The sequence below is a fragment of the Euprymna scolopes genome, chromosome 36 (assembly GCF_053919585.1).
Source record: "Euprymna scolopes isolate OS-2025 chromosome 36, ASM5391958v1, whole genome shotgun sequence".
Lineage (NCBI taxonomy): Eukaryota > Metazoa > Mollusca > Cephalopoda > Sepiida > Sepiolidae > Euprymna > Euprymna scolopes.
In genome coordinates, this window is record NC_136517.1 from 54,836,575 (window position 1) to 54,855,405 (window position 18,831).

The 18,831-nt window shown below is 34.6% G+C and overlaps 1 protein-coding gene across 1 annotated transcript in view; it reads right to left on the reverse strand.

Annotated features, from left to right (window-relative positions):
- Positions 1-18,831, reverse strand: part of LOC145260498 (calpain-9-like) — a 214,674-nt gene that overhangs the window by 9,186 nt on the left and 186,657 nt on the right. The window contains exons 12-16 of the mRNA XM_080118609.1: positions 15,871-15,928; positions 6,680-6,738; positions 4,474-4,542; positions 2,640-2,718; positions 169-285 (exon numbers count right to left, since the gene is read on the reverse strand). Coding sequence (XP_079974735.1) covers positions 169-285; positions 2,640-2,718; positions 4,474-4,542; positions 6,680-6,738; positions 15,871-15,928 — 382 coding nt within the window. The remainder of the gene's footprint in view (positions 1-168; positions 286-2,639; positions 2,719-4,473; positions 4,543-6,679; positions 6,739-15,870; positions 15,929-18,831) is intronic.

Sequence of the window (18,831 nt, forward strand, 5' to 3'; positions counted from 1 at the left end):
GAAATAGAGAATAACATTATATGATCGGCATTGATAATATTTAGGTCCATTCTGAGAAGCGTTTTAAAATAGAGAAAAAAATTGAGAAAAATAAATGGAGAAAAGAAGTGGAGGAAAAATGGAAGGGGAAAAAAAATGGAGGAAAAACTGCAGAAAAAAAAAACTTACTGAATAATTTGAGGAGTCGTGCCATACAGAGAAGGAAACTGTTGACACTCACAGTTTGTCTTTCATTTGAATAAAGGAAACACAAGATTCTCATGACATTGAAACTCAATTTATAACCTGAAACAAATGGAACAAATGGTTATATACTTCATATGGTTGTGTGAAAGCAGAAAATGACAATAGGATAAGACAAAGGATAAGGGATATGATTTAGAAAAATCAATACAAAAACAAAAATTTCTTTAAACTGACCAATAGTGCCTTTTGTTGATTGGAAAGATAATGGTCAGTCTGATAAGCGAAGGTCAATGAGTGCTTGCAAAAGAGGGAGATGAATGTGATGGACATGTATTGGCATTATTATTGTATTGGTGATGTATTGAGCTTGGGTTTGTTCAATTAGCATCTCTGACCATACTCGTCCATACACAAGATGATAAACCAGTAGGATATTTAGTCAATTATTTTTAAGTTAAGACAAAATATTTGTTTTAAAAAGAATTAAATTGATACAATTTTAAATGTACCAAGATCGTTTATGGGGGAGAGTAACAGTGTGTCTGCGTTCTGGGCGTGGCAACCAGTTCCCTGGATGTTAAACATAATAAAATGATAAGCACAGTTTCGTTTAGATAAAATCTAAGTTGATCTGTTTGTTCTTCTTGATGGGTCTTCTTTTAGTGGTTGATTTTCATAGTCATTAATTTTCTCCTGAGAATTAATTATTTGGACTGGAACCTTTGGTGCTGAAATTATATATTGTATGAAATAAGTTTACAATGCATACTTTTATAAAATAAAAGTTTATTTTAATATTGGAGGAACATTTATAAAATTGAAAACATTAAGCTGTGGAGATTCTAACGTGTTGCAGCCGTTGCAAAAAAGTTGGAATCCAATCTTTATTGGCACCAGACGGGTTGTGCCAGTTCCATGTTTCAAGTTCTAAAACGCACATTCAATATTAAAATATATTTCTATTTTTTATAAAAGTATGTGTTGTTTTCTTATATCATACAATATACAATTCAAATGCTAAGGTCCCAGTCCAGATAATTAAGAGGATTGTTCCAAAGTAAAGCATCCAAAAAGTTGAAGAGCTACAAAGACAAAAGTGGTACCATTAAAACAACCAGTTTTTTATGCTCCAGGATTTATTTTCCCACATAGTCATCATCATTCTTAGTGCACTTTTGCTAGGAATTCAATGACGCATATCTGCTTCTGACGCACATCCATGACATGGGTTGTTTTCTTAAGAGTTTCACACTGTCAATATCTGCAACAGAGATGAAACTTTCAGGTTGTGAATGCATAAGTTTAATCATTATAACAAAGCAATCTTGAGTGTTATTTGCACAACGTTTTAGTCGATGTAACCTCAGACCTTCCTCAGATGCATCTTGTCGAACTCTGGACAGAAGTTCAAACAGAACCCTTTATTTAATCTACGAAGGTAGAATATTCTTGTTCCATCACCCATGATAGGGTAGATGTCCTAAGTAATTTGAAATTGTTTTTTAAGCATTGATAGCACCCAGAATTGACCCTTTAACCACCAGAAGAGTAACTTACAACTGAATTTTACCAAATACTTTATCCACTATGGGTTTTGCAAGGTTTAATCTTTATTCGTGGCAGCACTCAAAATATAATTGTGAAAGACATCTACTTAGTCATGGCTGATGGAATGAGAGCATGCTACTCTCACAGATTAAATAAAAAGTTCAAAAGAGAAGGTCAATCTTGTTACTATGTTAATCCGGTCATCTATTATATAAAGGGCAGTTGTCTGTGTGTTTGTATGTCCAGCTAAAAGTAAAAAAACTACAAAGCAAACACCCATAAAGTTGGTATAATCTTGATCAGCGTTGCGCTGGATAATTATCTAAAATTTTGAAAAAAATTATTTATTCTCTGGAGGTCGGGGGGGAGGCAACTTGGATCTGTTTTTCATGTACTAATATGGAAAGAAATGTCGATTCATTACTCAAAGAATCTATCAAATAAAGGAGAGTTGCATGTGTATGTGCATGTATATCCAGCTAGAAAGAAATAGGCTGGGCGGAGGAGATTCGGGAAAGATAGCGAGACGAATAGAGGTAGAGAGATAGAAGTTTTAATAGAAATAAGTTATACTTTTACCCCGGGCAATGCCAGACAGCATTGCTAGTTAGATATAAAGAATGAAAGGGCTGAGTGGGTAACATAAAATTCAAGGGTAATTTGCATTTCACTGCCCACCTTCCTTCAACTTGTTTAATTGCTTAGCACTAACCATTGTGACATCAGCAGAAAAATGAGACTCGATGAAATGACCTTCGCTTTACAAAGGTCATGACACAATGCAGTATAATTAGAGAAGGGCAATCTTGTTAGGTAAAAAAAAAAAAAAATCCAGTCATGAGATATGAATCAAAAGAGCTCAGTGGATAAAATTCAAAGTCAATTTTCCTTCCTATATTTCTTACCTCCACTCGTGATTGCTCGTTGTAATTCATAAGAACTGAGGTAGCCTGTACGATCTGGATCAAACTCGGAAAAAATTCTCTGAAAAAAAAAAATAAATAAATAAAAAAAAATTAAAAAAAAAAAATTTTAAATGAAAGGTAGTTTGATTGAAGCACTGCTGATAAATACATATGTAAGTGTATAATAAGACTGTTAGCAATGTAGAATACCAGGATGTTGAACTGATGTTACATACGAGCAAAAGCAAATGAAGGTATGTCTATTTTTTCAAAATAAATCAGTAAATATGGACTTATTGTGTGATATAACTGGGATAGTAAAGGAACCTCCAATCTAATAAGTCTCTCGTTATCTACCAAGCTTCAGCCTCAGTCGCATCACTATTGCTGCAATGTTGCATACCCATGCTTATTTTACAAATACTTTAATGGAAGGTGTTCAGATGCACTTGCTGCACTGGTTTCTCCTTGACAAATGTTACATGATAAGGGGTTTGTCCCCTTTTCATGTAAGTAAAAAAATAGGGAATTAGTTAAATGTAAATATGAATTAGGATAGTCAAGGATTCGAACTTGCAAAGCTAGAATTGAAAATTCCAGTCACAAGTTAAAATAAATACAGAATGTTATTGAAATAAAGAATGTGGAATTGCAATTGTTTAGCTTACATATCTGTATATGGAAAAGGAATGTAATAATGAAATTTGTTTCTGTGAAAATTAAAATAAGGAATTTAATCGTCAATTGAAATTGTAAACATATTTTGTAAAGAGGTTATTTTAAAAATAGGTTACTGAACTCTGGGTCATGTCAAGTTTTGCAATGTGACGCATGTCATCCAACGTGCTTTATGAGCACCTGTTTAATCATGCGATGACGTGACAAGTTCTCAATATAGGTAGAGTTTTTAGATGCAGTCGGGGAGTGGAGAGAAGAGGAGAGGAGAAGAGTCGGAGAGAAGTAGAGAGGTTCAGACCGATTCTCAGTTAGAATCAAGGCACCCTCTAGAAGTGAGAGGGTTTTAGAAATACCCATGTAAAGAAACTTTGAATTCCTCAAGCGAAATCATAGACCGGTCATGAAATAAAGGACGTCATCATCTTTGTGTATCTGCGTCTTCGTGTTGTGATTCAACAGAAAAGGTATTGTCCATTTATATTATAAGAACTTTGTGAAAATCATCATCTCAAAAATAGGTAAGAAATATATGTGTGATTGGTTATAGAAACACTCCTGTTCATACAGAACTGTCTCTCTTTATATATACCCTATTTATGTCTCCAATATGCTAGCTCTTACAACATGAACATCTTAAGACATATGAACACTCAACACAAGACTCCTCCTAAGACAACCTCTAGATATCACACTAAGACTTTCTAATACTAAGACTCTCACAAATATGAACAACAAATAACATCAGCCTCTTCGTAATAAGAATTACATAACATATATGAGTATTTGGTGCCATATTTAGTACCTTCTAATAATAACACCCACCACATAACATAAATACCTTCAACCAATCCAACAATCAGCAAAATCTCATGCTCTTATTACAGAGGTCTCCAGATGCCAGAAAGCTTTCTCACACACTAATCGTGCGAATTTCCTCCTTACTCTCTGTTGACTGTACTAACATGCAAAAAGTTAAATGTATGCCCCTGAAGGTATGGACTAATTCACAGTAACTCCTTAAATCTCTGTGGCAACATGTCTTGTTAGGGGGCAAATTTAAGTGAAAAGAATTTAGAAATGTGCTTTCATACCTCGAACCAACAAATGAACCTGTGGTAAAAAAATATGACCATCCTTCACGGATGTAACTGCTTACCTTCCAAGCCAGAATATAACTCCATAAAATGAGGAATTCAGAAAAGGCAATTTTTCCTGAATTATCTGTCTTTGAGAAGTTAAAGAATCAAACAAAAATAGAATTGAAAAAAAAAAAAAAAAACAACAACAAAAAAAAACGTTTTGGCATCTTCAAAAAATAAAAAAAATAGAATGAAAAAAAAAAAACGTTTTGGCATCTTTAAAAAAAAAAAAAAAAAAAAAAGAATTGAAAAAAAAAACCCAAACATTTTGGCATCTTCAAAAAATAAAAATATAGAATTGAAAAATAAAAAAAAACGTTTTGGCATCTTCAAAAAAAAAAAAAAAAATAGAATTGAAAAAAACAAAAACAAAAAAAAAACGTTTTGGCATCTTAAAAAAAAAAAAAAGAATGAAAAAAAAAAAACAAAACAAAAAAACAAAACCTTTTAGCATCTTCAAAAAAAAAATAAAAATAAAATTACAAAATATTTTTTAATACATCTTGAGTGTAAAGCCATTTTTGCAACAGAAAAATATAGTTGTACAAAGTAAAAAAAAAAAAAATGTTTTCCAGGTAAACAATTAATCCAGTCAGGATCAGCAGAGTATAGTAGTCTTCCTACATGGCAGATCGTTATCACTGAGGAATTCAGTATATTTTATAAAGCGATTCCAGCATCTAATTGGTTCATTCTTAATGTCTATAAACAAGGAAAGTAGTATGGACTATGAGTTGTAGTGCAGGGATAGGCAAGGTCTCAGCAGCATTAATCAGTTCTACAAGATGTAGAGAAACAAAATTCACCCTAAGATCTAAATAAAGATTTTATAACAGCAACGTCTTATCCACACTGCTATATGGAAATTAAACTTTGCATCTCAAAATTAGGCAAGAGAAGAAATCAGATGTGTTTTATTCCAAGTGCCATAGAAAGATTCTAGAGATAAAAAAATTATCAACGAGGAAATCAAAGACCACACTAACAAGTAGTATAATTAATATTCTGCAAATGACATCTAAGCTAGCTTGGACACACCCTAAAATTGGCTGCAGAAAGAATCGCCAACCAAGTGCTCTAATGGACCTCTGATGGAAATATAAGAGGAAGACCAAAAATGAACTGGAAACAGACAATCAAGAGAGATTGATTGTAACAGGAAAAAAACAGGAGGGATGCTGTGGATCTGGCTTCAGATTGAAAATGATGGTATACTTTGACTACTTCATGCATCAAAAGATGTATGAAACTTGAGTAAAATCTTTGAGACCATACACAGTATGCTAAAAATAATGCAGCATATTGTAACTAAATTGTGAGCCTACATTACATGCATTCAATACACAGGCCGTGATTGTCTGTTCATTGTCTTGCTTTGGATTTGGTGCTTGATTTCACTACTAGCCTTAGTGTCAATCGTGTGATTTCAGTCATTCGTGTAAATAAATTAAAAAAAAAAAAAAATTTTTTTTTAAAGTACAATTTCAGTTAAAAACAGTAATGCCGTTTGATTTTGAGAGATATGACACTCGTTTTCTTTTACCAAATGACAGGCTTGCAAAACAAGATAAACATATCTTCCAACTGTCAGCTTAAGAGCCATCTGTCTCCAAGACACACAGAAATCCAAATGCCTGCTCTGATGGATACTAGTGCCACACTATTTTTTTTCTATAAACTAACATATTTTGCAACAATTTATTTACTTTTGAAATTTAATTTGCTCTGGCAGTTTTCCAATATGTACAAATTCTTAGTCATTTTTTTTTTTTTTTTTTTTTTTTTTTTACAAAGGGGTTACCACATATCAAGGCTCAAAGATCACTCAAGGATAAGGGTTAATGTGTGTATTGTAGTCATTGGGACAATAGCATAATAATCGTTTGTGATGGAAATTTGGTATAATTAAATTATTTACAAGGATGGTTCAATAAGAACTTGTTTACTTGTTGGACTTGAAGATGATGATATTGTAGTCAGCTGGAAAGCAGACCAGTGGAATAGAGTTTCACAGGCAGGTAGTTCTAGGAAAGAAGCTTTGTTCATGGAATCCACATTTAGGTTTAGGCACCGACAGAGAGTAGGGGAATTTATTGATCGTGATCATAAAATAAAAGTCAGCTAAGGGAAATAACTCTTGCTAAAGTATTACATTATTAATTGTTGTTGTTTTTTTTTCTTTCTTATTTTGCTTTGTCATCAAATTTATTTTTTAAAGGATACATCCATTAATGATACAAATATTTTACAAGCATCTAGGCTAACTTGCTGATGCACAGGGTCTGAAAAATAAAATAAATTGAAATATTAACATGCATTCGAAACAAACAAAAAGATTAATTTAAAAGAAGAAATTTTTAATTTTGAAAATTAATTTTGTAAGAGAAAAAAAATTAACTTGGAAAGATTTCCAAGATAAACATACAAAAAAAAAAAAAATCCCAATGAATTTATTTTATTTATTTTTCATTTTATTTCAGTAGGTTTCCAGTAATCAAAGCGAAACTTTCCTGGGGTTAACACTTGATCTCTATATGAAATGCATAGATATGTTTAGTGTTCAATTAAATGTTGATTTAGTAAGGAAGTGAAGAACATTAATTTTCCCTGATTAACCAGTTAACAATGTTCGGTTCTTATACAATATAATGGGATTTGAAATAAATGCATTTTAGGTAAAAACACGATTACATACTTATGTGTCATGTCGAAATTAGTAAAAATGCCAAAAATCATGAAAAATGATCAAGTAGAAAAATGATTACAAGTAAAAATAAGATTTATTGAATTATAGTCTTATTGTGATTGTTAATGTTGAAGACATTTTAAAAACCAGGGGAGGTAACTGCAGTCTATGATTTTAATAAAATGATTGTAATCCTGTAGTCATTGATTTTGATAAAATAATTGTAATCTGTAATCGACGTAGATATTAGTGAACATCCATTTTTTCTATACTGAAAAGGTGGACCACTAATATCTACGTTTTTCTTTGAAAAAAAAAAATAGTTATAGCAGATCTTCTATTCAACCATTTTTTTTTAATTTTTGTAATTTATACTGATTTTAACATGGCACATAAGTATGTAATAGTGCTTTTATCTATAATGCATTTATTTAAAATCCCATTATACTGCAGAAGCACCACAATGTTATAGAATATCTTTCTCTTGGTCTTATTGCATTCCAAAACTAGAATTAATCTTTGAATGTTATTTTGAATAGTTAGGCTTTACTTGTATGGTGAAGAATCTTCAACTCTGTTATCCTGACAAACTCTTGTACAGACAAATCTTTGACTCTGAAGGATGGTGTCTAGTAGGCATTCAAATTCTCTCCAGTAAGGATTGTGTGTGTGTGTAAGCAAACCTGTTTGATGATATTTTTAATATTGTTCATGTTAAAGTCGGAAACAAGATGGCACACAAAAAAAATCACACAATCCAAAGCAAAAATATAAGTCAATGTACAGAGAAAATGAACGGGGCTTGTACAATATAATTCAATTTCAAACAAACACATTTCAAGTAAAAACATTATTACATACTTATGTGTCAAATCCAAATTAGTAGAAATTCAAAAAACTACGAAAAATGTTAGAGTACAAAAAATAATTACAAGTTTTTTTTTTTTTTTGTGTGTGTGTGTGTGTTTTTTTTTTTAATCGCATTTTCACCCCAAACAAGACACAGTACCACTTTGATGTAGGGGGCTTCTATCTGGGACATAAATTGCAAGAATACTATGTAGGGAGTTGAGCAGCAAGATGTCTGTTTACATTACACTTGAACTTCTGCATGTCAGTACGGTTGGGGAAGCAGAAACCCGGAAAGGAATTACAAAGTCTAGCAGTTCTGGGGAAGAAACTATTGGCGTAGAAGACATCTGGAGATCTCTACTGTGTAGGGATGAGATTTTGCTATTTGTCGGGTTTTTTGGTGGTATTTATGTTGAGAGGGTACAAGGGCTTGTAGTTCCGAGCATCTACCATTAAAATACTTGTAGAACAGGTAGAGGGATGCAACATTTCACCGATGAGACAGAGGCTGAAGCCTAGTTAACAGTTTAGGACCTATTAGGTTAATGACTGGCTTTTGAACCCTGTCCAGAAGTGAGAGACTAGTAGCAGATGCACCAACCCAAATGTGACAATACTCCATACATATGTGAATAGTGGCCTTGTAGAGGTACAGGATACTTTCAGGTTTAAGTAACTTTCTAGCCTGGTAGAGAGAGCCCACCTTCCTCACAATGCCCTCCATGTATCTGTTCCCTGTGATGTATCTGTTCATTGTGAACGTTAAGAGAAGTTTGAATGAAGTTCTTTCAGGTAATGCATCTTTAGCCATACCTATTGGTGGTTAAGAAGGTTTCTTGTAGTTATGAAAGGAAACAAACTTAGTTTTGGCAGCATCGAATGTTATCATCCATTTTTATCCCCATTCCATTACAGAATGGAGGTCTTCTTCTACAGTTTCGGCTATGGCTTTGGATATGTGTCCATTCGTTTTCCGCTCGTGCCTGCTATAGAGTATGGTGTCATCAGCAAATATACCGATCTCAGAGACTATTTTATCAGGAAGGTCATTTATGAATATCAGGAATACTAAAAGTCCAAGGATTGACTCCTGAGGTACACCTGCATTTATATCATATTGTTTTGATGTACGACCATTGAGGACAACCTGGATTCTTCTCTTATTTAAGGATTTAATTATGTTAAGTATTCGTCCAGTAATACCATATGATCTGATTTTCCTGAGAAGACTATCGTGCTATACTCTGCCAAAAGCCTTAGATATATCTAGGGCTACTACCCTACCTTCCCTGCTTTATTCAGTGCATGGTATATATGTTCAGAGATTACAGTTAGGATATCTGCAGTAGAAAGTCAGGAAAGCAAGATTTGTTAAGGCATTTGTTGAAAAGTTTGGAGAGAAATTGGGCAACCTCAGCAGAGCATTTTTTTTTAATAGTACAGTCGAGATGATATTAGGTCTACATACTTTTTAGGCATCTAGGTTTTTTTTATAATATCATGTACTTGAGAAGGGGTGATTTTCAGATTATCTAGTGTGATTTCTGTTTGCAAAAGAAAAATCAAGAGAGTGGTTTACTAGGTTCAATGTAGAGTTTGAGGCAAACCGATGGGCAAGCATGTTAGCCTTCTCGGTTGCCGTGCAAACAAGCTCATGATTGTTAGATAGTAAGGGAATTGTTGATTGCCAATTATTTACTACACTGTTGTAGTTTTCCAGAAATCACAAGTTCCTAATTTCTGTGCTTCAATGCGTTTTCTGGTAGTTTCGGTATATTCTCTTAGCTGTCACTACTTCTTTCTTACAATTACTTCTAGTTTCTATAAACTTTTGTCTATTTGTACTGGACTTATGTTGGATAAATCTGTGGTATGCATGCTGCCTTTGAGCAATGGCAGCTGCGCAAGTAGAAGTAAACTATTGGAGAGAGTGGGATTTGCTATAGAACTTCCATGTGGGAATATGTGCTTCAACTGTTGCTTTGAACCATTCAGTGGTCTTATTTGCACACTGTTATGCAGGAAGAGAAAAGATATTTCCCCATGAGGCATCTCTGATGAGATCCCTGATGGCTTCCAAGTCAGCTTTCTTATAGTATCTTGTCATTTTGAGCAATTGCTCTTCAGTTTTGGGGCGAGAATTTAGGTTGATTTCTACCATTATCACAACATGATCAGTATTCCTGAGTAGGCTATAAGCATTCATTACACAATCATCGGGAAATGTGGTCAGAAGTAGATCTAGAAGTAAAGCTTGTCGATCTGAGAGATGGGTCGGAAACATAACTGTTTGTGATAGGGAATGAGATATAGAGAAGCTATGTGTTATGCTACCAGCTGCGACTGTGTAAGTGGAGAAATCAAGCCAATTACTGTGGTGGACATTAAAGTCACAAAATACATGTACTTGCATTCTAATATTAAAGGAGAGTGCTGTATCTATGCTGTCAGAGACTTGGTTGATTAGGGTACTGTCCTGGGTTGAGGGAGAGTGGTAGAGAAAATATAAGTAACTAACGCTATGTTGCAGGTTAAGTCTAAAGCACATGAAGACCTGGTCATCTGATTCTAGTTTTTATTCTCTAGTTAAGGGAAGGGTGTTTTGAATATAGACTCCAAGTCTGTGCATATGTCTGAGACCTTGTGGCAAAGTGGGAGATAACCTGGCATGTTAGTGGTTAGAGGGGATGGAAGAGTGTAGGTTAGTTTCACTTAGCACCAAGATATCTGGGGAGTTTGCTAAGAAAAATGATTCAAGATTGTCTAAATTGACAAAATGTTAAAATCTGCCATTTTAAAATAGAAAATGGCTGATTGGCAATATCCACTTTTTTTTTTTTTTTTTTTTTGTAAAAAACTTACCGACAGACATATGCACGGACTATTTATTTAACCCATAGTTGGGACCCTAAAGTCGGTTTCTATTTAATCCATAGTTGGGACCCTACCACTCTGGGTCAGAGGGGACCTGGGAGCAATGGCAATTAAAGGGTGGCTCCACACTCCCCAAAGCCTGCAAGCTAGGCCTCACCATCGGATATAGTTTAAGGTCATATCTAGAACCAAGACCTCTAGGACAACGAGTCAAACGAAAAGACTGAGACTAGCAACATCACGTCTGTGAAAGAGAGGTTGCAGTGAAGAAGAAAAAAGTAGGGCCAATTAAAGTACAGATACGTTTCTGCAATTTTACCAATGAGTCAAATGAGCTGAAACAAAGGAAGCAAGGAATAGATCAGGCAATTTTGAAGAATATATGCCATAATAGTATTCATAGAAAAGACTAGGACTAGCCACATAACATCTGTGAGAAAGATTGCTGTAATGAAGAAAGGATGGGATCAATCAAAGTACAGATACTTTTCTGCAATTTATCAAGAATCTTCAAATGGTGCAGAGATTCGCCAACTCAAATATGACAACAGTACTCCATACATGGTTTGATAGTAAATTTGTAGATATAAAGAATAACGTCAGGTGTTAGAAAGTGTTCAGAGTGATTGATGAAACCAATTTTATGGGAAGCAAAAAGAGCAACGGATTTAATTTATGAACGCCAAAAAAAAGTTGATAAAGAAAAACCAAGAAGTTTTAGAGTCGATTTCTCATTGAGAGTAGAGCCTTCCATAAGAATTTCAGAAAGAAAAAGGAGACACCTGCGAATGAAAGACAATGGCTGAGTCTTTACAGGATTAAACAAAACAAACGATTTCTTATCCAAATCCATAAGTGAACCCAGATCAACTTCTAAATCAACTGCATAATTTAACTGATCCGAGGAAGATTGGCGAGAAGCAATACCAGAACAGAGGGTGATGTCATCAGCATAAAATACTAATTTTATGAATAATATTCTCTGGAAGGTCATTTATATAGAGGATAAAAAGTGTATGGTCTAGAATAGAGTCTTAAGGAACATCAAATCTGTTGCCAAGGTTGCTGGAAAAATTATAGGATCCTTCTATAGATATAGTAGATATCTACCAGCTGATGCAATACTCTATCTATATAAGAGCCAGGTACGTCCAAGGATGGAGTACTGTTGCCACATCTGAGCAGGAGCTGCTAGAAAGGACTTGTCCTGCCTTGATAGAGTTCAAAATAGCCAGGTACATCTAAGGATGGAGTATTGCTGTCACATCTGGGCAGAAGCTGTTAGGAAAAACTTATCCTGCCTTGAAAGAGTTCAGAATAGACTTTGTAGCCTAGTGGAGGATAGAAAGAACCGATTTTATTAGAAGCAAAAAGAGCAATGAATCTAACAGATAAACTCCAAGGAAGATTTGATGAAAACAAAAGACCAAGAAGTTTTAGAGTCGATTTCTCATCAAGAGCAGCATCATCCATAAGAATTTCATGAAGAAAAGGGATACACCTGTGATCGAAAAACAATAGTTGAGTCTTAACAGGATTAAATGAAAGCCATTTCTGACCTCAATCCATAACTGAGCCCACATTAACTTCTAGATCAGCTGCATATTTTAATTGGACACATAATATCAAAAAATTGGAAAAAATTGCCAATCATTTCATGTAGAAACGTTTTTTTTGAAGGTGGAAATCAGGTAAAAACCTTGCTTTCAACGTTGTTTCTTAATTGTGCATGTGCGAACGCTCGTTTCGTGGTTTTGTTTTAAAAAGCTAAATTTGCTACATCATAACATCTGTGCCGTCGTAGTCCCATCGATAACATATTCACTTGCAAACTTAAGTAATGCAAGTTCGCACCTAGCATTTAAAAATTTTTTTTTATATTTGCTTACAAAATTTTGCTTGCTTTTGGTTTTGCTTCTAACTGATAGCACCCTAGTCCTTTTTTTTTTTTTTTTTTACGACTGGCCGACGCCAAGAACCCCCTCCCCAGTTTATATAGAGAAGAAACAGCGTTTGATCTAGAATAGAACCCTGAGGAACACTAGCATTGATAAGAAAATAAAATCAAGATACTTGCAAACTTTGATCAAAAAGAATAAAAACCTAACAATGCCAAGAATTTTACCACCAATATCATAACCTTGAAGTTTATGTAGAAAACCAAAATGCTACACTGTCAAACGCCTTTGAAATGTCAAGCGCAATGATCCTACCCTCTTCTGAATTATCCATAAACAGACAGATCCGTTCTGTTATAACAGTTGATAGATCAGTTGAAGGGAACAGGTTTTCTTTTTATCTTCAACACATTAGACACCCTCGACAAACCAGACAGGCAGCTAAATCCCACCCCCACACAGTAGAGATCCCTAGATGTTAAAGATCTTTCTACTCCAGTAGTTTCTTCCCCAGAACTGCTAGATTCTGGAATTCCATTCCAGGTTCCTGCTTCCCTAACTGTACTGACATACAGAAGTTCAAGTGCAACGTGAACCGACATCTTGCTGCCCAAATCCCAACATAGTGCCCCAGTAGTTGCTGCTCCTGATAGTAGCCCCCTACACCAAAGTGGCAATGTGCCTTGTTTGGGGTGAAAATGTAATATAAAAAAAAAAACAAAAAAAACAAAACACTCATATGTTATTAAAATATTCTAAGAAGAAAAAAAACAGAAAGAGTCATTTTTCATGCTTTAATTTGTTGCGCTTTAATTTTTTGTGCTTTTTTGTGCATAAACTGACCCAGTATGTTGGTCAATTGAAAAAGGATGGTCTTCAGGTAAGAAGTGTCTCTCCCCTATTAGTGCCAGAAGAGAGCAATACAGAAGATGAATATCCGTTTCGCCTCTTCGAGCAATGGCAAATAAATTCAGGTGTGTAACAAAAAATGGTGATACACATACAGATATAATATAGATAACGCATGATGCACTAACATCTTTCATTCAGTACAAATACAGATATTCAAAGAAAGCATGTGATGCGGACATGTTACCAAAATTTCACACAACATAAAAGTCAGAGAGGATAGTAACTCCACTATTTTTCACGTGGATTTTATTTAGATAAGCAAAGTGTGATTTGAAAAGCCAGTGCTTCAGAGGAAGTGAACTCTGGCTGACCAAAATATGTCTGGGCAGCCCCATCAATATTCCCTTTGAACTTCTGCATGTCAGTACGGTTGGGGAAGCAGAAACCCGGAAGGGAATTCCGAAGTCTAGCAGTTCTTGGGAATATATAGAGGATAAAAAGAATACAGGCGATTAGCAATAAACTAACTCCTTCATAAAGCCTGGGACAGTGGAACTCCTAGAACTGCATAGGACCATACTTCAGACTGACAGAACAAGGTCATGCCAGCACATTTGAATTTTGTAGGAAATAACTACACCGGCAGGTGGCTATGACCATGTAAACTCCTGAGTGGCCATTGGGCCTTGATAAGTGGTGAACTCCATGTAAAAAAAAAAAAAAAAAAAAAAAAATGTAACATAGCGTAGATGTGCATATGCAAATGCATGCAAAATGACGTCACTGGTAGAGGAAAAAAAAGATTTTAAAAATCGATCACGTTCCAGGTGTGGATAATATTTGAGAAGACGATCACATGACGGACGTCCCAGCGGTAACAAGAGAATGAGAATGTCGTTGAATAGCAAAAAAAAAAAAAGAAGCGAGTTCTTTTTTATTCTTTGTTTGTTTTGCGACTAAGGCTACAATGTGTTGGTTTCCGGACAACGTTAGAACTGTGCCAACTTCAGTTTAAACTAATTCTAACAAATCACTTCTTTTGTTCAACTTATTTAATAAATCAAAAATACAGAAAAATATTTATGATGTAAGTACTTATCACTGAACAAAAATGTCATATTCCAAAAATTACGTAATTGATCAAGTAGTTGTTGTTTTTATTTAATGTAGAAAATCATGGTTTTGTGATTTTTAGCAATTTTAATAGTAAATCCTAGCCATTACAACCCTCATTTTGATCTCAGTAGTTTGAATCAAGTTGCCTCCTTTTATTTATTGAATATGGCGGATAAAGACAATGTTCTCTCTTCCTCATAAAATTTGGTTTTCTTAGTTTAAAAAAGATAAACGTGGTTTTTAGAATATGACATTTTCGTTCCGTAACAGATACATACATCATAAAGATTTTCCTTTATTTTTTTTTGTTTTTTTAATAAGGTTGGATTCTGGACTTGAACCAATTATCTTTCCACATCCTATTTTAGATTGAACACATTTGGTAAAATAAAAACAATTTGGATACAGAGAAAAATAGTCTAGATCGCTACGCCGATTTTGGAATACAGAACAAATTTATGCCATCACTGTGAATATGCATCCGTGAATGCTCACTGCACAGATCATGATCATCCACTTGTTGTCTTTGTGTGAAGTCAGTGTTTGATGCAGACACTGGTTTAGATCAGTGCTGTAACAGAGTTAAAATTACTCACACCAGCAAGTATCCTATATCTTTACAAAACAATTTGTACTCCATGCATGGAGTATTGCTGCCACATCTCGGCTGGTGCATCTACCACTAGTGTCTCACACTTAGACAGCAAATCTAAGCTCCAACGACTGCTCTATTGCTACAATGTTGCTTTCAAGTCTGTTTTATAAGTATTAATGAAATGAACTAACAAATTCATAGCACTTGTGAACCCTCAACATACATACTCCCAACTAACCAGACAAAATCCCATCCCTTCACTATTGAGGTCCCTAGATCCCTTGGATTGCTAGACTTTGGAATTCATTCCATATTTCCTGCTTCTCTGACTATACTAACCTGCAGGTTTAAATGTAATGTGAACAAACATCTTACTGCTCAACTCCCCACAGTCTCCCATTAGTTACAATCCTAAATAGTAGCCCTTTACGTCCAAATGGCAGTATGCTTTGTTTGGGGTGTAAAAAATAAAAAAGGATGGGAAATACAGTTCATTATGTTAAAAAAAAAATTTTTTTTTAGTTAAAATCCATGGGCTTACCTTTTCTGAATTCCTCCGTTAAAAGTGTGTGCAAATCAAAAGGGTCAATTTCCATGTCCTTGAAAGAAAAAGATAAAAATATTATGCAGTATTAAATAAAGAAAACAAAAACAGTGAAGAAATAAAATTTATTTAATTATTGTACCTCTTTTGGGGTCCTTAAAAATCTGTATGACCTTAAACGATATCTTATTAGCAATCTACCATTTTCTATTTTGAAATGGCAGATTTTCAAAAATTACAATCATCTTGTCAAAATTATAGATTGCAGTTACCTCCCCTGAATTTTAAGAATTCTCCAACAGTAACAAATATGATAAATCTCTATAATTTGATAAATTTTATTTTTACTTGTAATCATTTTTTTACTCTATCATTTTTCATAATTTTTGGAATCTGCATCTCTATCATTATATAAAAGGAACTTTGTTTGTGTGTGTGTCTATGAGTTGGTTCCTTTATAGACTGCACCAATTTTTATGAAATTTCACACGAAGGTACTTTATATGCCTGGCAGTGTTCTTAGATACGTTTTGTATCAAACCGTCTTCAATAAGTATCGATAATCGAAATAATCTGATGGAAGAAGTAACGCGCGATTTTGACCAAAGTTAACACCTTACACAGCCTAATATTACAAGTGCATTTGAGAAATTTTATTACCACACAAGCCGAAATATAAAATCAACAGTAGGTTCCTTGGTATGACAGGGGCACGTTCGAAATGAATGGTTTTTGTTTAAAGCACAATTGCACCATGATACTTGACTTTTTCATTTTAAACTTAAATTCAAGCCATTATCATTGCACAAGTAGTAAGATCAGGCATATAAAATCAACAGTAGGTTCTTTGATATGACAGTTTGAATGTTTCAGTTTAGAGCACAACTGAAGCATGACACTTGTTTTTTGTGTTTTAAAGTTTAATTCAAGCCATTATACATAAAAATAATTTTATAAAATCAACAGTAGGTTCTCTACAGTGCAATGTAGATTACAGTATATTGTGGACGAAGTCACTGCAGGGAAGCATGTGAAGCTTCCTCCTGGTACATCGCGATGGGTCCCCAACTAGAGTAGGCATCAATCGATTTGATTGAAAAATTGGTGATTCCATCGATTTCAATGACAATAAAAATATGGGAGTATGAAGTATTCGTTAATCATTATTCAATCCTAGGCAACGTCAGGTCTCTCTGCTAGTTTTTACTAATTCTGACAGAACACATTAGTACGTAAATTGTGTTTATTTTTTTTTTTTTTTACCTAAAATTCATTTATCTGAAATATCGCAACTGACCAGGGTTTTTTTTTATTTTCTTCTCTCAGATTCACAGTGATCATTAGATTAAACAATTTTCTAAGGCTCACCATTGTAAAAAGACCTAGTTTGATAAATTGCTTGCATTCAAAGGCAGCACTATAAATAACTTGTTTTGAACAAACGAACAATTGTTCTGCGTTATCAGTTCAAATTGACCCAAAAGTTTGGATGCACCAATATAAACTAAATTATGACAAAGTCACCACTTACTAAGGCCAAATGGCAACTCAAGGATAAAGGTTAACAAGATGAATAGTCAATTGAAGATGAATATCATAAGAGTCTGTACTACTGCAGGCAATTCTAGTATTCTTGTCTTTAGATGTACAATCTTACTACTTATCACACAAAATATTAGGAAACATTATGAGGATTGAAAATGAGAAATGGAACAAAATTTGATTACATAAGAAGTTAGTTCATGACAAGTATTTGTTGACATTGGATTTGAAGACGACCCTGTTGTAACTCACAAGGAAGCAATTATATAATAACATTCCACTGAATGTTCTTTTTTAATATCTTCCACTTCCGAAGACCAAAGGGAAATGAGAAAGAAAATAGAAAATCAGACAACCACCTCAGATATATCCCACCACCTGAAAATGAATTCAGAGAAAAAAAAAAAAAATCCTCCACTCTGCATTTAAAAGAAAGGTGCAAGATAATGTTGACATACGTAAGCAATAAGTAACGTAAAATCCTTTCTATTTGGAGTTTTCATTCGTGATCAAAACCTGTGAAAGAAAAATAAAATACTCCTGGAAGTGTTAGACGAATTCAGCAGCCGAAGGATATGAATGCTGATTTTCAGTTTCATGGAATGTGGCATCCTCAGTGAAGATAATGGAGTCATGAAACATAACCATTGTGGTGTTTCTCACTGAAAACGCAAACGCCGAGTTTCTTTTAAGACTTTATTCAGCCGAGAGCCGACCGCAAGTATCTACATGCTGTCTCCTGTTTTCACCGCCCGTTCTTTGCCGGTGTTCCCCCTGTTATCGTCCCCTGTGTACCTACGTACATTACATCTCCCCCCAAAAAAAGAAAGGTCCATTTATCATGGAAAAAGGTCAGGGTAGACTGCCCTTGTGAACCTTTCATGGTCGAGGATTATTCTGCCTCAGTATGTGACCATTGAAATCCCCCCCCCCTATTTTTTTTTTAAAGTTAAGAAAAAATAAAAGGTAATTGTTCAATCTTTAGTCAATCCGGACTAAAACGATTCGGTGGTCTTATTGTACGGCCCGATTGTCGTGGCAGGGCTAGTGGGGTATGCTCACTCACTTCTCTATCTAGCTGCTCATAATTGGGCGAATTCTCATGGGTCAATGGAGTCTGTCGATGTGTGTTATTTTCTGTTGCCATATCTGGAGGCATGTTTAGTTCCGTGAAAATGCGTTCTGGATTGTTTTCACTTGGGGATTGAGGTGCTGGCTCGGTGATACAACGGCGAGACCTGATGTGATCCTGATGACGACGAACCAACCGGCCATCCTGCAATCTGATTAGAAAGGATAAAGGAGATACTCTTTCCAGAATGTGACCAGCCAACCACATGGATCCGGAACCAAAGTTCTGTGCAAATACTGCTTGGTCTTCATCAAATGAACGCATCTGGGCAGATTTGTCATGGT